The following is a 26,804-nucleotide window of genomic DNA, read 5'->3' on the forward strand; positions in this document are numbered from 1 at the left end:
GACTGTGAAATTATCCTGATGTTGAATCTCACAGGAGATATTTCTGGCTGTTTTCATTCACTTGTCCCCAATCTTTGGCTCTTTCTCTCTCTCTCTCTTTCTCTCCGTCTCGGGAAAATAATTTACACATTCTTTAAAAGGAGAGGGAGAGAAAGAGTGAGATATTAAAAGAAAAAGGTAGCTCAGTGACCAGCAATAATTAGCTCCATGTTGGAAATCAAGGCAGCCTTGTGTGCTGGTGGAGCATCTATGAAAAATACTGTAATTTCTACAGTGCCCGGCTTTTTATTGCTTACATTTGCATATAAATTAAATCCATATTGTAGCTTTAAGGCAAGCGAGGCTTAGAACGCTGTACAGCTCAGGGTCCTATTGTTTTACATCTACTTTCTATACTGTGGTTAAATGAAAAGGGAGGAGAAAGTAAAGGAGGGAGAAAGTCGGCTTCATAGCCTTTTTAATTGCTTCTCTGCCAATTACAGCCAAATTAATATTTAAACTTTGTAGTGCTTTGAGAAATTGTTTACAAAATCCACTTCCCAATGTTCGGCGCTGCCTGCGCCTACAGCAATATCGGTGTTGGAATGTTTGGTCGGAGAAAACAAGAAATAATTACAGATAAATTCTGTTTTCTTTTAAATTATTTTATGGGAAAAAATGCTGTTCATTGAGCCGTAAACCTGCCGAGCATGGGCCCAATCCTGGCTTTCAGAGCTGCATCCCTTCACCTGCCAGTGCCTATGGGCAGTGTCTGTTCCCTGGTGCCCACCTCCACCATCCCCTCCATGCAAGGCTCCCTTGGGCCGCGCATCGGGACGGAGCCCTGGGAGACATGAGACGAGTAACAAGAAGCAAATGGCGCCTCCGAGTCTCCCTTTAAAAATTCTTTAATGAGATACAGTACAGTTGTGTTGTGTTTTTGGTTGGTGTTTTGTTTTGTTTTGTTTTTTCATTCTTTTCTTGGGCTAATGTCTAGTACGTACCAACCACTGGACCACATTTTTAGGAAACATCTAAATCAAAAGTCAGAAGATTACACAGGGATATGAGAAATGCTGGGGATGGCAGGGGGCCAGGCTGGGCCTGCCCTCTCCTCCAGCAAACAGTTGTTCCCCACGACAGAGCGCTTCTCCCCCTCTCCCTCCATATGCTTCCTTCTCTATCTGAAATGTGGTCAGATTGGTTGCTTCTAGAGCAGCATCTGGTAGCTTATAATATATACCCTCTGGAAGAAAAAAAGAAACATATTACATTTGTACAGGGCAAGACCTCGCTAGAACTCTGCCCCTCATTCTCATGTCTGACATTAGCTCTAATAACCACAGCCCTGCTCTCTGCCATTCCCCACAGAGCCCTGCACAGCTCCTCCTGGTCCCCTCTTAATCTTTTCCTTTTTTGAGGGTTACAGACCTAGTTTCACTAACCATTTTGGAGCCTCCGATCTACAAAGTCGCTGTGGGACTGTGTTGTACTATTTCCATGTCTGTAATATTCCTGCTGTAATTAGGTAATCAAGACTATGCACCTTTCCCAAGTGGCCTTTTGAGGTCGATTTTATTTATTGACTTATTTATCCCTTATTACACATTTCAGAAATACTGATTGTGATACCATCAGCTGGGCACGTCGCTAGACTTCACAGCTGTCTGCTTTCTATCATAATTTCCTTTTTCCTCTTTCCCATCACCCATTCACTCATTCTGTCTGAATTTTGCAGCTGTTCATATTAATAGAGGATGTTAGAAGCGCTCACATGCATGTTGAATTGTAAGCCTATGCATAGATTGTTATGGACAACAACAAGAGCATGGCTTGGGCTGGCACATAAGTGGAGACATTGGTGGCAGGGGCAGAGACAGCCCCTGGATAAATGTTCAGATAATGCCTCACATGAAAAAGTCCTGAGCGGGACTGTGGTACCTGGCTGGTGCTCATGCACTGACGATGTCAGTCTGCAACAGTACTAGAAATACTCTTCCTGAGGAGGTTGACTATTGACTCAGCTGTGTTCAGCAGTAAAAATTCACTTCTCATCTCCACAACAGCAAAATAATCCATCTGTATGTGGATTTCCATCTGTATGTGCAGAGCTTCCTTATCACTTAAAAAACACTTTCTAAGCCCATCCCTTCATTAATCTTTGGGAAATATAGTTAGTATAAAGCTTCATTTCTTTATTTAAAAAATATAAAAATCTTCTTCCTATCTTCACTGTTTCTTGTTCTACAGCTCATGCCCAGCCTCTGGTTGAGTTTGTCCTTTACTTCAGAGCCTTTGGGTCAACCTCAAGCTCTATCCTTAGACAGATGGCAAATTTCCTCATTATGTGTTTCTTTCTGCTGCTCAAGACTGTCGGCATATTCACCACTATGTCCTGGTTTCTAAATATCTGAGACATTTAAACTGTCTTTTTTTTCCATACTAACCTATTAGTTATTTGTTTATTCTTCATCTTATGCTTGATGAAATGCCAATCCTACCAAAGCATAGCTGACTGTGAAAATGGCACTTTGAGCGCTGACGCTTTTTAAATGGATAACTTTAAGCCTTTCTTTCCTTGTCTCCAAAAATGGATAATGAATAAGAAAATAGTGACTATTGGCAACACTGACCAAGGCTTCAGCTTCAGTCACAGCCAAACACAGCTTAGTTTGAGCCTCATAAAATTTCAGTTCTTTATTTGCCATTATCTTTACTTCTTAATTGTTCCATATTCCTTCAAAATCAGGGCACTGGAGCCCCATCTTCAGCAATCCACCTGGCAGAGGATGTGCACAAAATTTCCCACCCTTGTGAAATGTTCAGCCTACACCTGTTGACCCACAAGATTTACAGAGCTCAAACGGCTACAAGGGCAAAATAAATTGAGTCCAAACTCCACCGCATTTCTATTCCCCTACGAGTGGCTTTCCTCAGTGTTTGTTAGCCCTTCACATTTTAGCTTTGTGTGTTGCAATCCCCATCTTCTGGCAGTTTATCAGCTGTCTCCAGTATCAGTTTCAAAATAGATACTAAATACCGCTCTCGCACCTTGCAGCGGCACTGATTTTCAAACGAATCAAACAGCTTTTCTGCTCTTCAGCCGTCAAAGATTATACGCTGAGAATAAATTACTCAGCTGGGTGCGTTGTTTGTCGGCAAACTCAGGCAGTGACAGCATCGGTAGTCCCTGTGTTTAAAAGCATGTAAAACACCTTCTCTGTTCTGTGCTTTACATTGCGATCCTGGGAGCAGCAGCTCAGTAACATCCTGCCTGCAGGCAAGGCCAGGGCAGAGCTCATGACTCCTGGGCTTTGCACACTCTCCAGTCTGGTTCTTGCCCTACGTAGAATACAATTTATGCAATTCGTAGTGATCCCCTTTCACCTATCACCATAGCTTTTCCTATATCCTTCCCCTTTTCCTTCCCTTCTCCCTTTCTTTTTTCGTTACTTCTTCCTTTCTTACTTCCTTTCCCCCTTCCTTCCATACTCCTTTCTTCCCTTCCTTCTCTTCATCCCTTCTTCCCTTACTTTCTTCCTTCTTTTCCTTAAAGAGTAATGTATATGCAGAGTATCAATATACAATTCCCACATCAAACAGCTTTTTGAGGTTTTCTTACTTATTTATTTTATTTTCTTTTTTAATTCCTCACTGCAACACAATTTCCAATGTTGTCTGCTGCATCAGTGTATTGCACCCTTCAAGCACAGCATCACATTCCACTAGAATTGCTGGATTACTGTATTCACAAATCTAGCACCAAACTACAAGCCAGAATATGTTTTATTCATTACCTTTCTTTTCCACAACACAAGCTTCCTAAAATACATTCATACAAATGCTCACAAATGGTAAATTTTACTCTAAAGTTGAAATTAATTCAGTCAAGAGATGACGTTTCTTTGGGACAGAAGCAGCATGAGTTCATACATGCTAAATCAGCTTGGTAAGGACCTCAAATGGTACCAGAACACAATCAGTCACGAAATATCTGAGATCCTCAGCCATCTAAACTTCAGGCTCAAGGCCTGTAAGGGGTTTTCCATAGGGAATAAATGGAGATATGTTGTGATAGGATGAAAAACACCTTTTTGAGACACCAGTTTCTCTCCACTTGATAATGGAAGGTGCTCAGAAGACAAAGGTAGATATATCCTCAACTTTTAGCTAGCTGCAGAAACACCTTGCTGGCACAAGTGGCAAATAATCCGTAATTCAAATATGTTTGCAGGAACAATTTGTCTACCTATTTTGACAGAATAAATTTGAAGGGGGAAAAATCTGCTTGCAGGCAAACTGCAAGCATAAAAGATTACTAAATTCCTTTAATTAAAAAATCAGTGTAAATAGTGTTCTTGTTGATATTAAGTATGTTTGTGAAGCAGAAATCATTTAAATTAAGTCTTACATATAGTAAATGGAGGGATAGGCTTCTCACTGTGCATTTGATACTTAATTATTGCTAACTATAATGTTGGCCTATTCATTTTTTATTAGTAGGAATTGAGGTATTGGGATTTTGTTTAAAAAAAAAAAAAAAAAAATCTCCATTCCTAAAGTCAATAAATGTTTTTTTTCTTCCAGTGTTTTGTTTCATTCTCTGGATATTTCATAAGTTCAGAATCTTGCTTCTGCCTGCTACTCAAAACAATCCCACAGTAAACAAGGGAGAGAGATATGCTCTTTTTCTCTTGTCTTTTGGTATGATAGCTGTGATGCCCAGCTATAAAGCTTTCTGCTTGTAGGTGCTCTCTAAATTTCTTGAGGACACAAATCTTTCCTTCATGCCCCTCATGTTGCCATTGCTCAGTTATAATTGTGGCTTCCTGGTGAAGGATCAGAACACTTCATGCGAATGAATTGCAACTACTCACCAATGGTTTGCCCTTGGAGATCAGCCTAAGTAGAGGACTGCTATTCCATTGCTGTCATGTAAATGCTGCTAACTTGATTCAAACCTAACGACGATCCCTTTCAAATAAAGAGACCTACTATGGGATTGTGGCTTCAGCTTTCACTATCAGTTTGTTCTGGTTAATATGAATATCAGAAGAGTAAAAAGAGAAATCCCTCCAACTAAAAACAGTCACAAAGAGACTGTCCCAAGAGGTGTTTCAAAAGTAGGTGCAGCCATTTTTATTAGTAGATTGCTAAAGCAAAGGCGCTGGGGGGAAAATAAGTTGGGAAAAGTCTCTCGGCATATACTATTGAGAAATTTGCTAAGAGAGTCCTAAGATTAAATTACAGAGCAGAGTTTAAGATATTTGGGAATCTTACATGGCAGAACAAATTCTCCTTCCCACACTAATGGCTGTCTCTGTCTGTCTTTCAGCTCAGAGTTCAATCACGTATTCACATTAAAGTATGGGTCAAGTCCTAGGATGTCTGTGTCTTATAGTCTTATTCCTGGCTGACAAGTGCTACATCTAAATCAGCGTATGGCATTAAGTTATAGCCTGGAAGCAGGCTGGGATGGTAAGACCCATTCGGAGGATGAATGCTTCTCATTCCCCCCAGCCCTCAGCCTGCACAGGCCACACTCACACAAAGACACAACTTGCAGCATCACTTCTCTAATTTAATTATGCAAAATGAAAGCTTAGCTCAATAATAATATTGTGTTGGACTTGTCTGGGCAAGTGCCTATTTGGTCTGAGTCAAAGGATTACACACCAGCAATAGAAATTTATTCAGAGCAAAGATGCCCTGGCATAATAAGACCATCTTGCTTCATGTAATTATAATTCATGCATCCAGAGACAGCTGTCCATCAGATATATTGTATTAGCTGGCTTTGATTTCTATAATGAGTTTTATTAGTATATTTATGAGGAAGAATAGCGGCATATAAAGAAGTTATGAATAAGTTATTGTGTGCAGAACCAACATTTGGGATCTTCTAAATCCTGCAGTGAAGACAAAGTCTGAATGGGTGCAGAGACTGAAACATTCTCTGTGTCCAAAAGATGATCCACGCAGATCTATCATAACACAATATGCCAGCATTGCCCATTGTTTTCTTTAACAGCCATGAAATGATTGGATTTATGTAAACAAGAAATCTAAAGTGATCTGAAAAACAATTTTTAAGAAGTGAACAAGAAGGTCAATGTTTAACTTGTCTTTGACATTACATTTATGCTTAATGGCACTCATTGAAGCAGACTGACCAAATACTTCAAGTCACCCCAGCTACCAGCCAGCAGACCAAACCTCCTGCACTGCTGTCTGCGCCACTCACCACCAAAGCTCTTCAAACTGTACACCAACAGCTGGTATGGTTCTGCTTACATGTGAACTGGTTCAAGAAGTATGACAGCATATCACAAACTCTTCACAAAGCCTCAATAGTTAAGAGAGTGATCCTCATACAAAATGTCTGTTTTAAGGAAATAAATGTATGAGTAGTCAAGGCAAACTCTGATTAAGGATAGGGTTCACAGGCAAAAGAAAAGGATGCAGTATTGTTGCCTTGCACAAATAACAAGAACAGCTGGCTACTACAATAGCCAAAAACCTCTTCAGTGCACACTAGATAGTGCCACCTAGTCAAGAAAAGAGACCAGGTAGAAGTCCTCAATTGAGCTGCAAAATCTCTCCTGGGACTAGCAAGTCCATTAAGCATGCCTAATACCTTCATCTATATTTCTGACATCATGCTTTGCTGGCAAGAGCTGGGAGTATGACAGCTGGATCTCACAGCTGACTTCTGCTCTGCTGGCTGGAAATGCCACAGCCAGAAGAATAGAAGAAGAAGAAACTCTTCTTCTGTCAAGGAAGAAGCCTTCAACAAAAGAGAGCAGCTTGGTTTTACCTACTGCCTTGTTGCCAAGTTAACCTGTCAGTAGCAGTTGGAGCCAAAATGGATCCAGTTGTTTTGCTACAATCTTCTCAAAAGTCTTCTTGAAAGCTGAAAATTTCCAAGGTGGCCAGGAAAGGTGGTTGAATGGAAAGACTTCAGCAGCTGCTTCCTTGAAGGAAATCAGTGGCAAGCAGAAGGTCTGCAAGAAGCCTGCATGGGGCTCAGGCTGAGGTAGAGTTTTGGTGTCCCAGGTATTGCCTGACCAACAACAGAGCATATGGACTGCAGTCATGGTAGGGACAGCATTCAACCCTCAAGAATTTACTCCACCTCCAAAAAGTACAAATCGTTGTGGATCTGAATGATCATATCAGGACAGTAATTGGAATAAAAAAAACTCAGAGTGAGAGACACTCAGCTGTCATGGTGTGAGGAGCTGTGATTTGCCAGGTTGTTTACAGCGCACAGCACTCAGCTGCACACAGCTCTGCTGACACCATGGTGAAGGGCATGGCAGCCATGCTTGGCCTTGTTCCTAAGGGCTTCACATTGTTCTCAGAGCCCTTTGTGTGACCATCACTCCAATTTGTGGAGTCAGGTTACCTCTACAAATGCTCTGTTCTCCCACTTTGTCAGGGAGAGATGATCTGAATGCCACAGAAACCTCTGAGAAGGAGAAAATCACAGAAGAGGACATTTAGGGATCATAATGGCAATGAGTGGCAAGAAGAGATGATTACAGAACTTATCAAAATATCAAAAGAGTTCATTGTCAGTGCAAAGATATCCTTCTTCTAATGGGAGGACAAGCTGAAGCAGTAGCTCCATAACAACCTTTGATGCCCTAGGATAGCAGGACCCCCGGAGCTGGCTGTTGCATCCTGAAATAGTTCATTAGTATTGAGATCTTCAGTTCCCTTTATTGGATCTGAATTTGGGCTTCTAAGATCTGACCCCTGAAGAACCAGAACTTTCAGAGTGCTTTTTGCTGCACACTTCTTCACTTCAGGCATTTATCTCCACACATTTACAATCAACACATGGCTTTGCCATGTTACTGGCATCAGTCAGGCGAAGAGCTCTGCTTCCAAATCATCTTTCATGTTGCTTTTCTCTTGAAACTTTGGGGAATGCCTATATTAGGAGTAAAAATTAAAGGCAGGAGGATGGAGGCTAGGACTTTGTTCTGGCCATGTATTTTGTTCAAACAGGAATTCTGATTCATCCTCTTGTAACTGAAACTTGAAGAAATAGGCATTTCCCACAAGTGGATTTGAATGAAAAATCCACTAAGTTAGAAAAGGTGCATAGCTCCATTCCCTTATGTGGTAGATAAAATAAAAATAAAAATAAAAATAAAAGGAAAGAGATGAATGTATCATCTATGGAGAGCTGTCAGACCCTATCTAGAAATGAGCATCAGTAAGAGGCCACCAGGCCAACCATTGAGTCCTTGCACACACTTTCAATCTCTCATAGAAACTAAAACAAACGAACAAACAAAAAAAAACCACTGATTTCAAAAAAGGAATAAATATTCTTTTTTTTTTTTTTTTTTTTTTTTTTCTGTATAACCTCCAAGATCCATCAGACAGTGAGAGAATGAAGAATCAGCCTCCCATGTCCCTTAAAAACAGTGCATAGCAATGTGATTGGAAGAGAAGATATGAAAGGAAAGAGTTAACCAGGTTTATAATTGCTTCCAGAGAGCAATTATTCAGTCCCTAAAAATGCTGGTGGAACAAAATGGAAAATGAGCATGGTCCCAGCAGACAAATGATTAATATTTAGGAAAGGACCAGAGCAGGTATGGATCTACAAGGAGAAGGAAATGGCACTTTAATGACGTTGGAACTCAGGCTGCACAAACTCATTACATTTGAGTTTTCCTCTCTTATCAAGAGTGAAGGACCCAGCCGCACTTCTGCCCGCCCTCAGCCAGGACAGAGAGCCCCTACGTGCACGGTTTGCATCACATTTAATAAAGTTGTGGCCTCTTGGCTCTCACAACTGCACTCTCCAGTTTTATTTCCCAAGGGGTCCTAGCAACAGCAGCACACAGTGGTTACAATGTGTCATAAAATAAATATTAGCAAAAGCACTCGCGGACCTCCACTGGTTTGGAATTGGCTTGTCATTATGGTTCGTCTGGTGCACACCTCCAAAATCAAAAGTTGTCTGCACATGGAGAAAGTTTGTTTCTTGGGCTTGGCTTTGTTTTTGCCTCAACGTCACAGCCAGTAAAAGCAAGGGCTGGCATAGCACTGCCATTCCCATTGCCCTAATCACATTGCTCCTGAAATTAAGCCTGTCAGCACATCAGCCGTAAGCCCCTACTGCAAGAGGTTAATAACACTACTGCGAACAAAGCAAAATTGCTTCTAGACTTACACCTGGTGTACAAGACTTCTGCTTATAGTCCAAATCCTATGCATTGCGGGGAATATAAAGAACATGTTTCAGACAGCTAAGTATGTGGAATCATAAAATATCCTGAGCTGGAATGGACCCATAAGGAAGAAGTTCATCAGCAGCCTCCCTCCTCACCGACCAATTTCCCCACTTTTTAGGCTCATCTCAGTCTCTATTTCTTTTATGAGTGTTTTTACATTCAACCAGAGCCTATACTAGTTATTTTGCATATCAGAATGTCCCATCTATGAAACTGAGTCTTCAGCATGTCTTGCAGGAAAGCCCCAGGGGAGAGCCTAGCTCTGTAACAGATCCCTTATGCAACTCTATGCAGATCATTTGGCTCTCTTTTCCTCAGCTCTACCACCATAAAGTGGGAACAATCAGGTTGCTCTGATTCATCTCACAGCCATAATGATAAATACACTGTTAAATGCTCTGAAATGCCTTTGATGAAGATTATCTGCTGGACAAACCCATAAAGAGCTAAAAGGGAAAGCTTTGTTGCCACTGTAAATTCACTATGATTTCAAGTGCAGAAGTGCTATTTTAATCCAGAATTAAAATTTACTTGCTTTAGAAGGACACCAAACAATCAATTCCTCTATTAAAACAATATAAATAAGGTTTATTTTCCTATTAAAAAGTAGTGTAGACTGCATGCACAGTTCGTGGTGCAGCATACAGCCTTGCCATGACGGCTTGGGGTGGCCATGCTAGAGGTGCTATTTGCTTGCTGGATCTGAAAAACACTATGTTTCTGCTCCATCAGGTCGGAATTACCCTTTCTTAAGATCCACAGTGCTGACTCAAATGTTGGGTACCATGAAACCCGGGGCACAGGTTTGGAAGTTGCTCCTGTTAGCTGGTGCACAAGAAGAACAGGTTGCCCAGAAAGGTGATGGATGCCATGTCCTTGGAACCATTCAAGGTCAGGCAGGACCAGGCTCTGAGCACCTAATGGAGCTGTAGGTGTCCCTGTTCACTGCCAGGGAGTTAGACCAGACTGCAGTTAAATGTCCCTTCCAACTCAAGCTGTTTTGTGGTTTTATGATTCTAAGATGTCCCTTCCTACAACCATGACTATGGGAGTGAAGCTGCAGACACAGGAGAGCCTGGGAATACATCTTGCAGAAAGGGCAGGTGACGTTGGGTAATGCCACAGCTGATAACATGAACAAGGAGAGGAAAAATAACTAGTGTTGGGTTAAAGAGAAATTGCATATACATCAGCGCATGGTGTAGGTATGTTGATGGAAGTGACGAGCAGGAAGGGACAGGTTGTCCTTGCTGTAAGCTGAGGAATCAGGTTTTTGCTGACAAAACCTCCATCCTTGCACTTCTCCCTTCTGTTTGCCTCTTTTTTTGGTGAGGTCTCTACCCAAGTTATGAACATGGCGAAAACTCACCCTATGTGCCTTTTCCCCTGGCCCCACAAGTAACAACAGTGGGATCAGCCAAAGCCACTTCTTGCAAGGCTCTGTTTTGGTCAGAAACAGAAAAAATCAAAAGTAGAGAGCACAGATGGTGCTGTGGGCATGTATTCACTGTGCAGGGGAAGCTAAGGGTGCTGAGATAGGGTCTCCTACCAGTCCTCCACCATCAATCTTAGAGCAGCATGCCAGCATGGACACGCAGCAGCTGTTGCGGTAAGTTCATCGGATAGCATGCACATTTATTAAAGTACCTTTAGCACACTTACTAAAACATATATTTAGCTAGGGAAAATAATCTTGCCCTGCCTATAAAAGTCAAAGTTTGCCTTTATAAATAACTCCGGGAGCCCTGCACGCATCGGAGGAAATGGTGACAGCGTGTGTGCTCAGTCTCCTTCTCAGAAAAACTCTCTGAATAAAATATAAACATGGTGAAATATAAAGAACAGTTTGGTGAAGATAATGAAATCTAGTGAAGCCAATAATTTACCCTGTAAATCAGACAGCCACTTCTCCCTTACAAGTTGCCTGCCCTGATTTACACCTTACACCTTATTTCCAAGCTTCTCCCCGCTTTATTGCAAGCACTCAGGGCAGGCTGTGTGTGTCTTGGTTGCTGGCATACCCATTCATTCCTACCTTGAAATGTCCCACTCTACCATAACCCATTGGCTTGATTCACTTGTTCTTTTTTCCAGTGTCTTCTCACAAGTTCCCAAAGAAGGAAAAGGATGGACGAGGCTCTGTGGCCAGCTGACAGCAAGCCCCTGCTTGGCTCAGTCCCATCTTCATTGCTTGTTCCTTCCTCTTTTAGGTCTGAGCAAGCAGAGCTGACAGAGTATCTCTCCGAACTGGAGAGGATGTGCCTGGTAGGGTCTGCACGTACATGAGGTATGTTGTGCAGGGGGTGCTCTGCCCATGCGAGTACATGGTAAAGTAGGGAAAGCAGTAGGGAAAGCACTGCATCTCGAGGAGCCATTCTGATGTGTGCTCCCTCAGTATTAAGATCTCTCCAGGCTTTCTGTATCTGGTAATATTGCTCTTGTTTTAAATTCTTCTCATAATTTCAAGAGAAAATTCTTTGTGACAAACGCTGTTGATTTAAAACTAATGTTTAGCCAGAAATGGGTAATTGTATTAGACCAAAAAAAAGCTGCTGTAAAATCGGCCCCAGTCTGATTTTTAATTTACTGCATCATCAGCTACTTTTATGATACTATTTAATCTGCTGAAATAAAACTATTGCTCTATGAATGTCTCTGATGCTCAAGGAAGATTGTTTTTAGCCATTCTGCTCTTGGGGCCCAGGAGCTGTTAATTATTCTATGAATTATTCCTGCAAATGCATTTATTTACATTTGTTTTAATTGTCACAGTGCTCAGAGAAGTTATGTTTTCTGTGAAGTCGTTTTTAACCCTTGGAGAGCGAAAAGGGACAGTGCCCATCACTGCTTCACACTGGTCAGGAATCCTCCTAACTCCTTTTGCCTTTCCATGGAAAACAACTCCCAGCAATGCCAAAACACTGCCCTGTGCCTTTCTCATGAATACAGTTGGGTGCAGCATTGGGTTTTGCCTTCTCTGGGGTGAAAAGATCAGCCGCAAGGGCCTGTTCCAAACCCATCATTACCTACAGCACAGCCCCACTGTGTACAGCTGATCTGGGGCTGTGTTCCTGCACAGACTGCAGGCTAATGTCAGGCAAATCGTAAAAAAATAATTCTGCTTTTTCTTGGCTATTAACTTCCTCCAGAAATAGTGAGAATGGAGGTGATGCTATGGAACTCCCCGGAACAACACACCACCAAGTGAGAAAATTGTGAAAAATAGAATTTCCTTTGTAAAATATCTATGGCAACATGTAATCCACCCAAAAACACACCTAGTTTGAGATAAGAATGAAGCCAGTTGACTGTTTTCTGTTCTTTTCAATGAACAGCAGCAGCTCTCATAAATATTACCTGTGGGATAAATGAATGCAGTGGGAGGAAAAAGGCTGCAGGTGTGACCAACAATGTACATGTGTGGCACGAGCTGCTGGGTTTCGATATTCCTCATCCATTGCTATTGCAGCATTAGGTTTACTGGCCCTGCTAAGCACCTGAGCACCTGCCTGCGCCGAGAGTGGGAGCAGGCTGTTGTCAGATCTGTTGCAGACAATCAAGTGATGGTTACAAGGCAAAGTACAGTAAAACAAATAGTTCTGAATGCTGCGCAACCACCTCGTTTCATCCAAACGACGTCTGTTTGGTTATTTCCTTACGGTCGAACGCCTGCTCCCTGGGCAGACAGCAGAAGTCTCCTTCTACCTCGGTAATTAGCTTGTTTGAAAGCTCCCACAAATTCTCCCTATCATAAATTTTGCATTGCTCCGCGCACAATAATGCACATAAAATTAAATAAACAATTTAATTAATTTAATTAAAATTAAATATTAAACATATTGTGTATAAGAAGCCCGTGTCTTTGATTTAATTGGGCAGGAGTACCCAAAGCAGTTTGGGTAACAGTGAAAAATAATTAAAAACAACAAGTACAGTCGCCTCTGGGTACGAAGAGTAGTTGGGAGCTTTCTCCTGAGAAAGGTTTATTTAATTAAAACTAAACTAATCTTTGGAAAACACTTGATAAGCATTTCATAATACAAATCATAATCCAAAAATGAAGCTTATACTTCGCTTACGTGATACAGGAAAATAGCATTAAATAATTCAACTCTGCCACCAGCCACTTGCCTATCACGGAATAATTCAGCAGAGAGCATGTTTACCACCTTTACATTTTCTGTACTGCTCAGTTCATCTGGATATTTATTGGTAAATTATTGCAAGGCATGATGGATCCGCGAGTGATAAGGCTGAGGGTTAATGCTGTATTTGGACTGGTTATTTCCTCTCGTGGTTGTGACACCAGGCTAGCATCGAATCCCCAACCAATTCTTGGATGATACCTTTCCAAGGTAGAGAATATTATTTCCAGCATCTCCCACCACCAGAGGAGAAATGGATTATTTATAAGGTGGTGTCTATATCAATACATCCCGCTGGCGAATGTTTGCATTTCTGATACCATGCAGTGAGCACTGCAGCTCTCTGCAATACTTGGACCCTTCCCAAGGTGGCCAACCAAGACCCGGCACCCAGCTGGCTGCCCTGCACTGACGGGTTTACAGGGCATCTCAAAAACAAATGTTTCATTCTGACACCTGGACAGCAGCAGCCTCTCCAGCTATCTCCTACAGGGCACTGATGCCAAACAGATCTCTAAAAAATGATTGTGCCCAAAGAGATCCTAATTGACACTCTCAAGCAAGTGCCCAGCATAACTGAGTGTCCCTCATGTTGCACAGAGCAGCTTTAAAGGGATCATATAATTTCAGTGACCTCGGAGTATGATGCCAATGGGCTCGAGCACATGGATGGGCAGGGGCCCTTACGTTGCCTGGATCTGCTGGGCGACCCAGGTTATGCTTTCTGTGAGCTTTTCCTGGGAAGAGGCCGTTAGCCGATGCAGTTTGTTCAGTTCCTCTCCCACCCACAGCTTTGAGCAGAGGACGCAGCAATTTATCAGGAGTTTCTGCCTAACAGAGGTACAAAGGGGCCCTGCACAGGGTGTGGGAATTTCCCGCATGTTAATGAACCTCATACTGTAAAAGACTGTAGACCAAATCCTTCAGTCCTCACACAGACAAAAGTCCACATCTACTTACCCAAAATCTCCCTGCAAACGCCCATTCAAGTCAACAGCATTTTGCCTGGGCGAGTGCTGAGGGTTTGGCCCATATGTTGTCGCTGCAATTGCGCACTGGCAAGAGAAGGGGATTTACCACAGCCCCAGCCATGTGTCCTGGCTCCCCTACAGCCCCCAACCCACAGTACAGCCACCAACCCTTGTCCCTGCGGTGCCACCCAACAAGACAGCTACAATGTCCCCATCCTGCCTATGGAAGGACATAGCCCATAAGGAAGGAACATCCAGAAAATAATAGAAATGTAACAACGAAAAAGGAAAGTGAGCCCGATTTTATTTGCTTGTTTTGGCTGTATCATAGCTCAGCCCTTCCTCACCATCGTGGTTCAATATTTGCTGATCGAAAATATAGACTGGTTGCGAGGCACAGAGATAGCGATTATCATCAGAAAGCAACGGGCACTAAAAGAATGGCTCTTCCATTTCCAGAATGTAAAACAGACATTCAGAAGAACAAACAGAGCAGGGAAGAAACGATGGTCATTTGCAAGTAAAATATTACCAAACAATATAACATTGGATTAACTGTTTCATGTATTTATTGTGGAGGAATATATAGAACTTTACATGAGAAACTCACGGTACAAGCAAGAAACAAAGCAGCCTTTTGAACAGCCGCCTTTTAACTTCAGAGCTCCTGCACATGCAGCACAAGGGCTGCTCCCACTGAAGCAACAGCTCTTACTGAGTTCAGAATTGGGCCCTATGGTTTTAAACTTTCCTACTGCAACGTCCCTTTAGGAAATATTGCAAACCCCCCAGTCCAGGCACATCAATGTGCTTTGGACAGGAACTGTGACGTGGCAAAAAGGAAGCAAAGATGCACTGTGGGGCTGATGCTGAAAACTGCAAGAAAAGGAGAAAAGAAAGACAAGGAGGGAAAAGGGAAAGCAGCATGCAGGGATTCTGATCCTGCACCAGTGTGAAGCAAAGCACTGAGCCTGCAGTATGGCTGTGCACAGGACGTGACCTGCCCCCATTTCTGCCCTTTGTTATGGTTTGCTGGAAATGCTGGAGTGCAGGATGTGCTGCTTAGGGCCACACTGTGCTTCATGGAGCTGTAGGGTTCCAGATACTGGGGCAGCTCTATACTCTGCCTTTATAGGTTTTCTCCCTTCTGGTGTTGTCTGAAATGCTCACATAATTCCTGTGAATCGCTGTGTGAATCTGTGACTAGCTCACGACTTTTTCATAAGCTCAGCAACACGCCAAACTGCGCCTGGGTCCCATTCTAAAGGGCAGAACCTGTGCAGAAACAGCAACACAAAAAGAGCTGCGGTACTCGGGCTGATCGCTGCTCCCTGCAAGCACCACAGCCACCCGTTGGGATAATAAAAGCACAGCATCAGAGATGCACCAGATCAGGGCAAGAGGTTTTGGGCTGGGTTAGCACCACCTTTGCTCTGCTTGATGCCAGGATGCACTGGGTGACTCGAGGAGTTGTCTGCAAGTCCATCTGTGTTCTGTGCATAGGGAGCAGCCGTATTTATTTGAGGTGCTCAATTTCTCAGTGTAAGCACACTCTGTCCTAATTAAGCGAATGTCCAAGCCTCTTTTGAGCTGCTCGGAAGCAGATTCTGAAGTCCTGCCTTACTGTCAGCTTCATTTGTGTAGAATTCCTATGGAACCCAAGGGCACGTCTGTGGGTAACTTTGATCCTCAGAATCCTTGCTGCTAGAGCAGGAAAAAGCTGAAATAAAGGAGTTCTTAAACAAGAAAACCACCAGCAGGACTGAGCCCCTAATATGTGGTAATAGCACTAATGACGTCATTCGTGTTCAGCCATGCACATGTGGGGTTTTGCTCCTGGATGTGAATGCAGTCATATGGAGCTGTGTTTTCACAGTTCAGCCTCCTGAGCCCCATCCTGCTGCCACTGAAAGCCATGGCAGAGCTCCCAGCTTCTCCACTGCTATCAGATTAGCTTTGTTCCATGGGCTGAAGCAATCTAATAGATACCAGGTGGCCCTGGTAGTGCCTGTGTGGTCCACAAGTAAGTGAAACATATTTTAAGGAGTCAAATATGAAACAGCTACATCACAGAACCTGCAATAACCCCAGCTGGTATTATTATCTATGGAGGACACGATCAGTATCTAAAATGTGACTCCATATATATTTATTTGATACATCCTATAACAGATGTGTTCTGAGGTAAACTCAGCTGCATGCTAAACCACTGCAGAAACAGATTCATATTTACACTCATTTCTACAAGAACACACAGCTCTCTTGTGTTTTCACTTAAGAGAAAGAACCCCAAACAACCTTAAATTAATCCAGAAATCCACTTTAACTATGTGAGTCGGTTTGTAAAAGGACCTGCAGAAGTAAAAACTGCGTGTGAACTGTCCTGGCTGCTGCTGTGATGTGTAGCTCACTCATTGCTCCATGCCATGACCCCGTGCTGTGAAATCCATACCTGCTCCAGCAGTACAAACTGGAGGAAGATGGGGCACTACCTGAGCAGCACCATGATATATATATATATGCGCACATCCTGTGCAATGGGTGCTGCTGGAAATGGATGAGGACTTCCTTGGTGCTCTCTGCTGGTGTGGAGGTGGGGTTCAGCCTGGCTCAGGTGAAGCTCTTTGTGCTCTGCTCTGCAGCAATGGGTGGGGACTGCCCTGCCCATCCCATAGCCTGACCCTAATTCACAGCACGTGTGGAGAGTGACTTGAGTTCTGCTTGGTTTGCCCATCTGAGCTCCCACCACAGCTCAGTGACATAGAAACGTGCATACGGGGAGATTCCAAGCAAAACTCAGCCCACTCCATGGAACCACCCCCAAAAAAATCAAAGTTACTGATCATTTTCCCAATCCAATTAAAGATTCTCAAGTGTGATGAGGTCTACCATGGTTCCAACACAGAGGGGATGTCTCCTGTGCTATCTGCGTGCTGAGGATTGGTTCTTCCGGTCTGCTCTTCCCTTGCAGTTTCCCATCTATAAGAGATGGATGCTCTATCCTTGGAGACATCCAAGGTCAGGCTGGATGGGGCTCTGAGCAACCTGATCTACCTGCAGAGGAGTAATTGGTGTTTCATTTGGTACCCAAAAACACAGTACTACCTCTGCTCTTATCTGCCAGCAGCCGTCCTCTTTCATCATGGATTCGTCTCCTTAAGAAGCTCAAATACTTGCACTTTGCCAATGAAGATCTTGGAAAGTACGTTCAGGAGTAGCTTATTTTAACATTAATCACTTTTAACAAGACTTTTACCAGAGCGGGGAGAACGCGGAACTAATCGTTGGAGGAGCTGGTCAAGTTTATTGCAATGGGGAACTGTCGGGCAATTATGATTTATTTATTCGGGGGGAGATAAGGCGAGCATTGTTCTCTGGTGAGAGGAGGAGGGAAAAAAAAGAAAAAAAAAAAAAAAAAGAAGCAAAAAAAAAGGACTATGGCTGGTCTTAAAGTTAATGTTAGTTCCTTCTCATGCTCTTTTCACAACGGAGGAGAAATGGGAGGGTCTGGTAAAAAGGGTGGAAAATAAGGAAAAAGGAGAGGGGAAAAAAGGAACAAGGGATGTGCCCCGTCACTGCCGCAGCTCCCCGCGTCCCTGCGGTGCTCTCCTGGGGAGAAGCCCCGCATTGCCCAGTGCGGTCTCGTCCCGCACATCGGGAAAGTGCTCCGAGGGGCACCGGGATACTGCCGCCCCCCGCCCCGGGGCTGTTCTGCTGCTGCTCGCTGCGCTCCGAACAGCCCGAGCGCGGATGAGAAAATAAATAAATAAATAAACAAATAAAAGTTAAACCAAACCAAAACAAAGCCGAAATGTGCCGTGGCCCTGCTTACCCCTGCAGCCCCGTCCCTCCATTCCCCCTCCGCCCCAGCCCCGACGGCCCGGCGGTGACGCAGGAAAAAAAGCTTTCTGCGGATCCCCGTTCCCTCCGAGTGGACGGTGACCATACACAAACCGACCGGAGCTCTGCTTTGTGCAGGGATTGCTCACCTGGTGCACGTACAGATCAGACCTCGGAGCAAAGGACTTCAATGCACAGCACAGCCCGATTCCCGAATCCCCACCACCATCACTACCCCCCATAGGGCACAGCCGCGTTACACAGTCCACATACACCTTAAATCTCCCTAAGGCATTGGATGCGGCGCACAGAGGTGAACCCAACGCGCCGCCCGAGGCCGCTCCGTGCCCCGCACCCGGCAGACAGTGAAAAGTTACGGATTTGTTTTTCTCGACTCACAACTCTCCTCTGTTAGCTCCGAATTTCACCCCTTTGCCGCCCGGCAAAGCTTTTCCCAAACGGTTTGAGATCGAATCAGGAGCTCTGGAGCAGCGTTTCGGTCCGTCCACAGTTTAGTTGTTGTAAGACGGAATGAAACGGGATCGAACCGCTCTCACCCCCGAGACGCCGCAGCCCCGGCGGGAGCCGCCTCTGCCCCCCACCGCCCAATTCGAGACCTCACGGCCCCGGGGAGTCCCTGCAGCCCCACCACCCCCACATTATAGCTGCTCCGGACAACGAAACGTGAGCGCCGGCTCGGCGAGCAGAGCTCCTACCTCCGCTCGGGCACGGTTAGCGCCGCTTCGGACCTGACTCGACGGGGAGGGAGAGGTGCAGCGCGTGTTAACGTTCACTGTACAACACCGGGAGCTCCGCTCTCATCGTCCCGGGACGCGCGGGGGGAACCCTTCCGAGCCGCCCCGCAGCCGCTGCGCCCTTCGACGGGGGGAACGCGGAGCCGGGCAGCGCAGCTCCCACAGCCCTGAGAGCAGCGGGGAGGGGAAAGGAGCCCTCTTGTAAAGCTCGCGGCCGTCGGAGCCCTCAAGATAAACATCATTAGAAATCATTGTAATTGGGATTGTGAAAGCTGACCTCTGACCCGCCGGGCTACGTGTCACAACCGTGTCTGCTTTGATTCCTCGAAAGGCGGCACAAAGGAACAAGCTCCGTGACAGGAGGCAACGGGATCTGCGATCCGGCCCGAGGGGACCGACGGGGGGAACCGCACGTGGCCTCCCTCCCCCGTGCCTCATTTGCATATGCAAATCAGCCGGGCGCGGGGCCGCCCCGACGGCGGGACGGGGGCAGGCGGGAGGCCCTGGAAGCGGAGAGAAACGGGGCTGCTGTGGGGCCTGACGCGGGCAGGGAGTGGCGTAGGGAGGGGGACGACTCCTACTGCTACCTCCGGGGAGCGGGTGGTGGAGGGGAGCTGACCATCATTTCCGATGTGTTTTCCTCCAGGGCTTTTCTGCTCGCACGTTGCTCTGTCCGCCCCGTCCAGCCCCTATGCGGGTGGTGCTCTCTGACCGCAGCTCCGTGCCACAGCCGGACTCATCCGACGCTGAGGACGGGGCGGCCTCGCTCACCACTCCGCTGCCTTTCGTGGGGCTGGGGATGGCGCATGTGGCTCTGCCTCACCCAGGGTACATCAGTCCCCAACGAGGCCAGACCTGATTCCCTTGTCTGCTTTGCTTTGCTAACGCTCGCAGAGAAATCCTAAATGCATAATTACCCTAGCAAGCCTGATTTGCTTAAATAATCCTCTTTAGGCTCCCCTTAATCTGCTCTATATTCCTCCCACCGTCCTTCTCCCTGCCTGGTCCAGCTCTGCCGAGCTTGGTCAAACGCCGATCCCGCGTCCAGGAGGCAGCAGATAGGCGGGGTGGGGAGCAGGGGGATGCTGGGAACCCCTAGTCTTAATGTCACCTTAGTGTCACCTTAATGTCACCTACATGTCACTCGCGTTCTGGGCAGAGAAATCACGCTGTGCGGGTTCCCCGTCTGCTCTGCGACTGCACAGAAATATCCGACGGCCGCAGCTGGTAGAGATCCATTGGGAGGGCCGGCGCCCTGTTTTTAAGGAGAAGTTGACGTTTTGGTCTCTGCAGCTTCAGGGAAGTGCGGGAAGGAGGACGAAGGCAAAGATCTGAATTTAAATCGGGGCTGGGATGGGGGAAGGCGATTTCTCTGCATCCCCCCCGTCTCTGATGGCAGCGAGTGGGGAGCGGGATCACCCGGTTCTGGAAGTGCCCCCAACCCGGCCCCTCTGGGGAGGGCTCTTTCCTTTGCTCTGTGCAGAAAAATTAAGTTTATGCTTCAGTTTCATCGAGAAAATGGAAAGGGAGAAAAGAGTGAAGAACTTTAGATGGCGCTGTGCAACATTTCTACAAATCCTCCGAACCTTCCCCTGGGCCTGCGGAGAGGAGCGGGGACCTCAGCGGGGTGGGATATTACGGGGTGGGATCCAGGAGGTGGGGTGCAATGGGGTAGGGTGGAGGGGGGTCTGTCCAGGCAGTGCAGCCTCCAGCCCAGCTCGGTGACAGCACACTGCGGGGTGGCGGCGCTGAGCAGAGATAGTTTTGAAAGAAAATAATAATAATAATAACAACTTTTTTTTTTTTTTTTTAAATAGCTTAAAAAAAAAAAAATCAAACAAAAATCCCAGAGGCCGTTTCTCTCTGTCCCTTCCCCTCGCCTTGTGGGAAAACCCCTAAAACCTCCGATGGGGTGAGGCCGAGGGGGCCGCACGCTCGCCTTTAGGTGCTGGGCGCCTACAGCTCGCCCACCCTTAAGCTCACCCCGAGCCCACACCGGGCCCACTGTAAGCCCGTTCTGAGCTCACCCCACAGCCCACAGCCCCACTCGGCCCGGGCACGGCCTCGGCGGGGCCGCGGGGAGCCGCGCACACGGGAGAAGGGCTCTGCTCTCGGCTCTCCCCGTTTCTCCCTTCCTGTCCGCCGGTTGAGGGCCTCGGAAAGGGGGGTTCAGAGAAGCTGCAAGCAGCAGCAGCCCCGTCTCGTGTCCCGTCAGATCGGCACAGCCCGGCCCTCGGAAGCCCTCAAAAGCGGTGAGAAGCCGAAGCGAGGCGTGATGGGCTCCGCGCATCCCTAGCGGCTGAGCAAAGGCAGCGGGCCGCGGCACGGATCCTCCCGCAGCCGCCGTGTGTGGAGCGGGGCAGCTGCGGGGCAACGCCGCGTTGGCTCCGAGCGTCCGACCGAGGGAGTGCCGCTCTGCGTACAGAGCTTCGTTCCTCGTTAAAAAAAGGAAAAAGGGAGGATAATGCCCGAACAGAATAAAAAAATAAATAAAATGATAGGAAAATAAATTTAAAAGAAAGAAAGAAAAAAGAAAGAAAAATATTAAAGGTCGGAGTGCTTTAAAACAGAGGAGAATCGCTTTAAAAATTCACTGCGCTGATCCACCAAAAAACAAAACTCAGCAGCGCTGTGCGTGCACAGATGTGTTTGTGCCACACACACACGCACCGAAAGAAGGAGCCGCGGCAGCCGCGTGCTGAGCACAGCCTACACTTTATTTCAGACTACAGATTTCTGAACATAATAAAATCTTTGGCTTGGAGCGGCCGTTCAGCCTCGCAGTCTGTGGATCAGATTTATTTTTTTTTTTCCTCGGGAAAAAAAAAATAAAAATAAGAGAGAGAGAGAGAGACAGAAATTCACACACACACACAAATATGGATTGAACGGAAGAGCGGAGGCGGACACCGAAAACGAAGAGCGACGGACGTGGGGGGGAAAGGAAAGCAACAAACGAACAAAAGAGAGAGGGAGAGAGAAGGGGAGAGAGAAACCGTCCAGCAAATAGAGATCGCTACACATATTTCTTACCTGAAATTAAATATATACAAGGTCATATGTTTGGCTATATAGAGATTTTTTTTTTTTTTTTTTTTTTTTGTAAGCGTTCATATTTCTTTTTTTCTCGTTCGCAGTCCTTATACTATGGATAGACAATAGCTCTGTGTTCCTGGCACCTGTCGGCGCGGGGCCGTCACTCGCTCTCCTCTTTGTCCTGCACCGTGGTGGTGGAATGGTTGTACAGTCCCTGGGCCATGAGGTGCAGCGCCAGCCCGTTCTTGATGCCCGTCGCCTTCTTGATCTTGGCCCGCTTGTTCTGGAACCAGATCTTGATCTGGGACTCGTTGAGGCTCAGCTCCTGGGCCAGGCTCTGCCGCCGCTGCTCCGTGATGTAGCGGTTCGCCTGGAACTCCGCCTTCAGCCGCTGCAGCTGCTCGGCCGTGAAGGCGGTGCGCGGCCGTTTGTCCTCCTTCTCCGTCTTCTTCTTCTTCAGCTTCCTGGTGCGGGGTCCTGCGGGCAGGGCAACACACACCGCTGCGCTGGGCCCCGCCGCCGCCCGCCCCGACGGAACGTGGCCCGACGGGGGGGACCCAGCCCGGGGAGAGCGGGCCCCGGAGGACCGAGGCCGCGGAACTCCCTCGCCCGCTGCCGCCGAGGCCTCGATGTAGGCCGGAGCCGCGCTCCCGGCGCGGCCGTTCCCTTCCCCGCAGCGGGAGCGGTCTGAGCCCGGCACCGCGCAGCGCTCGGAGCGCCCGGGCCCGGCGCTGGGGGAGGCCCCGCGGACGGCTGCGGGTTACACAAAGAGCGCGGCCGCGCCGAGCCGAGCGGCGGGGATCGGGGCACGGCGTGCGGATACCTCCCCGGGCCCGGAGGAAAGGGAAGGAAGGAAGAAAAGAAGGGAAGGAAAGCTCGAGTGCACGGTCCCTAAGAGCCGGGAGCCGCGGGCCCTGACAGCTCGATCGCTCAATCCATCACCGCAGTCAATCAAAGCGGCTTTTCCCGAGTTTGAAGGCGATGGAAGTGTCAATAACGGCGGCGGAGCGGCCCCGGCCCTACTGCACCGCGCTGGGGATTGGGAAGGGGGGGAAGGGAGGGGGGAGAAACCGGGGTGTTACTGGGGGTCATCTCCTAGCCCTCATCTTAAAAATAAAAAATAAAAATTAAAAAAATATTGCAATTAATTTGCCACTGACGGTGGCAAAACGAAGTGCTGCGGGCCCGGCTCCAGGGGGACCCTCCTGGCTCGGCCCCTCCAGCCGCCGTTTGCAGCCCTTCTTCCTTCTCCTCCCCATAAAACAGCCCTCAGCGGCCCAACTACACGGGGCTGAGCGACCCCCCCGAAAAACGGCACTTTGCCTGGGGAAAAGGAACGGACTCCCGGGGCACCCGGCTCTCCGCACGGCCCCGGCGCCGAGCAGATCCGAACGGGGCTCTCGGAGGAGGATGGGGACCGGGACCCTCCCCGCGCCGGGCGGAGAGCCACAGGAGGGAGGCAGAGGGAAGAGGGGCACGGGGAGAGCTGGGGGGATCCGCGCTATCCTTACCCGAGGACGGCCGGTCGGAGTACCGCGTACAGTACACCCAGGCGGGCCATACCAGCGGCTGCTGCGAGTCGGGCTTGAGAACGGCTCCTCCATTATTAGAGCCCATGAGGAGGATGGCGGGGCTGCCGTGCTCCCCGTACTTGGCCGCCGGAGTCTCGCCGCCGTCTCCCTGCGCCTTGGCCGCCCCCGCAGACCCCGCAGCTCCCGCGGCCGTTCCGGGATTCGCTTTGGCGGCGGTGCCGGCGGGCGCGGAGCCGTCGGGAGCGCAGTTCGAGTCCGGGCAGAGGAGCGCGGAGGAGGGCGCGTGGGGCGGCCGGGCCAGCAGCGGGTTGACGTTCTCTCTACCTGCGCTCTGCGCTCCGTCCCGCTGTTCCCGGCCGCCTCCTCCTCCTCCTCCTCCCGTCGCAGCACCGGTGGCGGCGGGCAGCTCCTTCTTGCAGCCGAAGTCCGGCCGGAGGATGTTGTCGATGAAGAAGTTGGTGGTGCGGGGCGGCGGCGGCGGCGGGGGGCGGCGGCGGGGCAGGGGCAGGGGGCAGGGCGCGGCGGGGGAGGCGGGCGCGGGGCTGGGGGACACCGGAGCGCTGTCGCCGTCGCTGCCGCCTCCACCGCCGCCTCCGCCGTTCGCCGGCCCCGGCGGCGCCGCGTCCCGGTGGTGGCCGTGCCCCTCCGGCGGCTCTTCCATGCTCAGCCCCCGCCACGGAGAGAGACGGAGAGGAGATCGCCGCTTCGCCGTTCGCTGCTCGCTGTTCGCTTGCTGCTTTTTTTTTTTTTTTCCTCTTTTTTCTCCTTTTGCCCCCCCCCCAGCCCCCACACACAGCCACTTTACGCCCACCCCGCTTTGGCGGTGGGTGGCGGGTTAAAAATTTTCAAAAAAAAAAAAAAAAAAAGAAAAAAAGAAAAAAAAGAAAAAAAAAAAAAGAAAAAACGAGTCAAAAAAAAAAAAAAAAAAAAAAAAAAAAAAAAAAAAGCACCAAATCCACTTGTTGGGCCGGAGCGGAGCTGAGCTTTTTTTTTTTTTTTCTCTCTCTCCCCCTCGCACGGATGGATCCAAAACCGGGAGACACTCGAGGGCTTCTCTCCCCTTATATATTTCCAACAGCAAAAAAAAAAAAAAAAAAAAAAAGGGGAAAAAAAAGGGAAAAAAAAAAAAACCAAACCCGCGTGCAGCCGCACCGCGGCCCCCCCCGCGCCCGCCCCCCGCGGAACCCCTTAGCAGCCGCGCATGGCCCCGCGCTGCCGCCACGCTCTGCCCGCGGCCCCGCAGCCCTTCCCCGGCGGCGTGCGCGGCTCTGCTTTCCCTTCGCCTTTTCTCTTGTTTTCCTTTTCTTATTCTTTTTTTAATAATTCCTTCCCACCCACCCCCCCTCCCTTATTATTATTATTTGGTTTTGTTTTTTTTTTTTTTTTTTTTTTGGTCCCCCGCAAAAAAAATTTTTGGGGGGGAGGAAAAAAAAAAAAAAAAGCCAATCTCTGACAGCTCCGATCTTTGCAACAAACTCTCCCTAAAAAAATCCCTCGGCCACACTTTTTTTTCGCTCGCACCGGAAGCACGTGAGGCGGCCCCGCACGTGGGGGCGGCCAATGGTTCGCCGCCGCCGCCGCTGACACCCCGCTCTTCGCCCAATGGCCAAACCCGACGGGGCGCCGCGATAAATACCGCGTGGGGCCGGGCCGGGGCGGTGGTGGCGGCGCGACGGGGTGGGGGCACGCCCGTGGGAGCCCCCCATCCATTATAGAGCTCCCTTAGAATGCCCGCTCTATAAAGCGCCACTGTAGAGCCCCTAGTATAGAACCTCCTTCGAGCATCTTCTTTACAGCACCCCTATTATAGAGCCCCCTTAGAGTGCACCCATTATAGAGCCCCTTTACAGTGTCCTCATTATAGAATTCCATTATAGTACCTCGATTATAGAGCACCTTCAGGGTGCTCCCATTATAGAGACCCATTATAGAGCCCCCTTAGAGTGCCCCCATTATAGCGCCCCTTATAGAGGCCCATTATAGCGCCCCCTTAGTCCGCCTCTATTAGAGCGCCCCCCTCGCAGCTGCACCCTCATAGCATCCCATTATAGCGCCCCCCGTTATAGCGCCCCTACTGCCTGCAGTGCCCTCCCCACTCCCCGGCCCCGGGAGCCCATGATCTGGGGCGCCCCCAAATCGTAAACCTTTCCCCAAATAGTAATGCCTGCAACTTTCCCAAATACATGTAAACCCCGCAGGCTCTCAACTCGCCCTCTTTCAATTTTGATTTTGTGTTTCCATGTCGGGGGAAGGAGAGACGGAGAGGGCCTCGAGTTGAAACTTTTCGTTTTTCATTCCTTTAGAAAACAATAGTAATCATGTTTTTAAAAATATTCAGCGATAAATAATGGGAAAGGAAAGGGCGAACCTGCAGCTGCCGCGCTGCCTCGCTCCACACTGAGCGGCATCGGTACTATTTTGGGGGATGAAAAGCTGCCTGCCTGAGGTCGGTCTGTGGGTTCGGGCTCCAAGAGCGGCCCTCCACCCCGCGGTGCTCTGCTTTCAGCTCAGAGCGAACACCTCGGGGCTGCGGGAGGGAAATTAGGGGTTTTGGAAGGATGGAGAGACCGGTGCGTGGTTTATCAGTGTTTTGTGTTCCTAAACATTAACGTGTATGGAAAAGAATAAGAATAATGCATAACCCTAAGGCCGGATTTGGTGTCTCTCGGCCTCCCAGGGCCGCAGCTGCTGCCCTCTCTCCGCTGGCACCCGACGACCCCGAGGGGGCTCTGAGCGGCTTCAAGCACCCCGCGGCCACAACTCCGTGCGGGGCTCCTGCGGGCACCTGCGGGAAGGGGCGGCCCCGAAAAGAGCCGATTTTCCCCCAAAAGAAAACAATGACGAGAGGAGGGGAGGCCGCATCACGTGCCGTCTCCCGTACGTCCTATGTGTGGGATGCGGATGTGCCATAGGTATGTACGGACGTGGGGACAAACACCGGGGGGTGGCACACGGGACCGAAGGGCCCCCCCCCCCGCGCTCCGCTCCCCCCGAGGCGCGTTCGGCTCTTTCCGTACCGCGGAACCTCCCGACTCGTCCCCCCCAACACCACCTCCCCAAAACGCCGCAGCGCACAACGTCCGCACTGCAATGAACGCGACCCCCGCTCCCCCTCCCCTCCCCCCCCGCCCGCATCCACAACATTGTATCATTTACTCGCCCGAAATTGGGTTTATTTATATTTAAGTTAGCAAAATTGAAATCTTTATCCCAAAAGCGAGCGTGGGTACTTAATTAAATTCTAATTAGGACACTATCAATATCCCATTTAGCCACGTAGCCTTTGTGA

At 48.3% G+C, this 26,804-nt stretch overlaps 1 protein-coding gene across 1 annotated transcript; it reads right to left on the reverse strand.

The window, feature by feature from the left end:
• Nucleotides 1-22,143: 22,143 nt before the first annotated feature.
• EN1 (engrailed homeobox 1) lies at nucleotides 22,144-24,176 on the reverse strand (the record flags this gene model as incomplete). Its single annotated transcript, XM_079539248.1, has 2 exons — nucleotides 22,144-22,460; nucleotides 23,495-24,176. 2 exons carry the CDS (start codon nucleotides 24,174-24,176, stop codon nucleotides 22,144-22,146), a joined length of 999 nt encoding a protein of 332 aa, XP_079395374.1.
• Nucleotides 24,177-26,804: the final 2,628 nt, after the last annotated feature.

The sequence above is a fragment of the Tetrao urogallus genome, assembly GCF_951394365.1.
Source record: "Tetrao urogallus genome assembly, chromosome: 8".
NCBI classification, from domain to species: Eukaryota; Metazoa; Chordata; class Aves; order Galliformes; family Phasianidae; genus Tetrao; species Tetrao urogallus.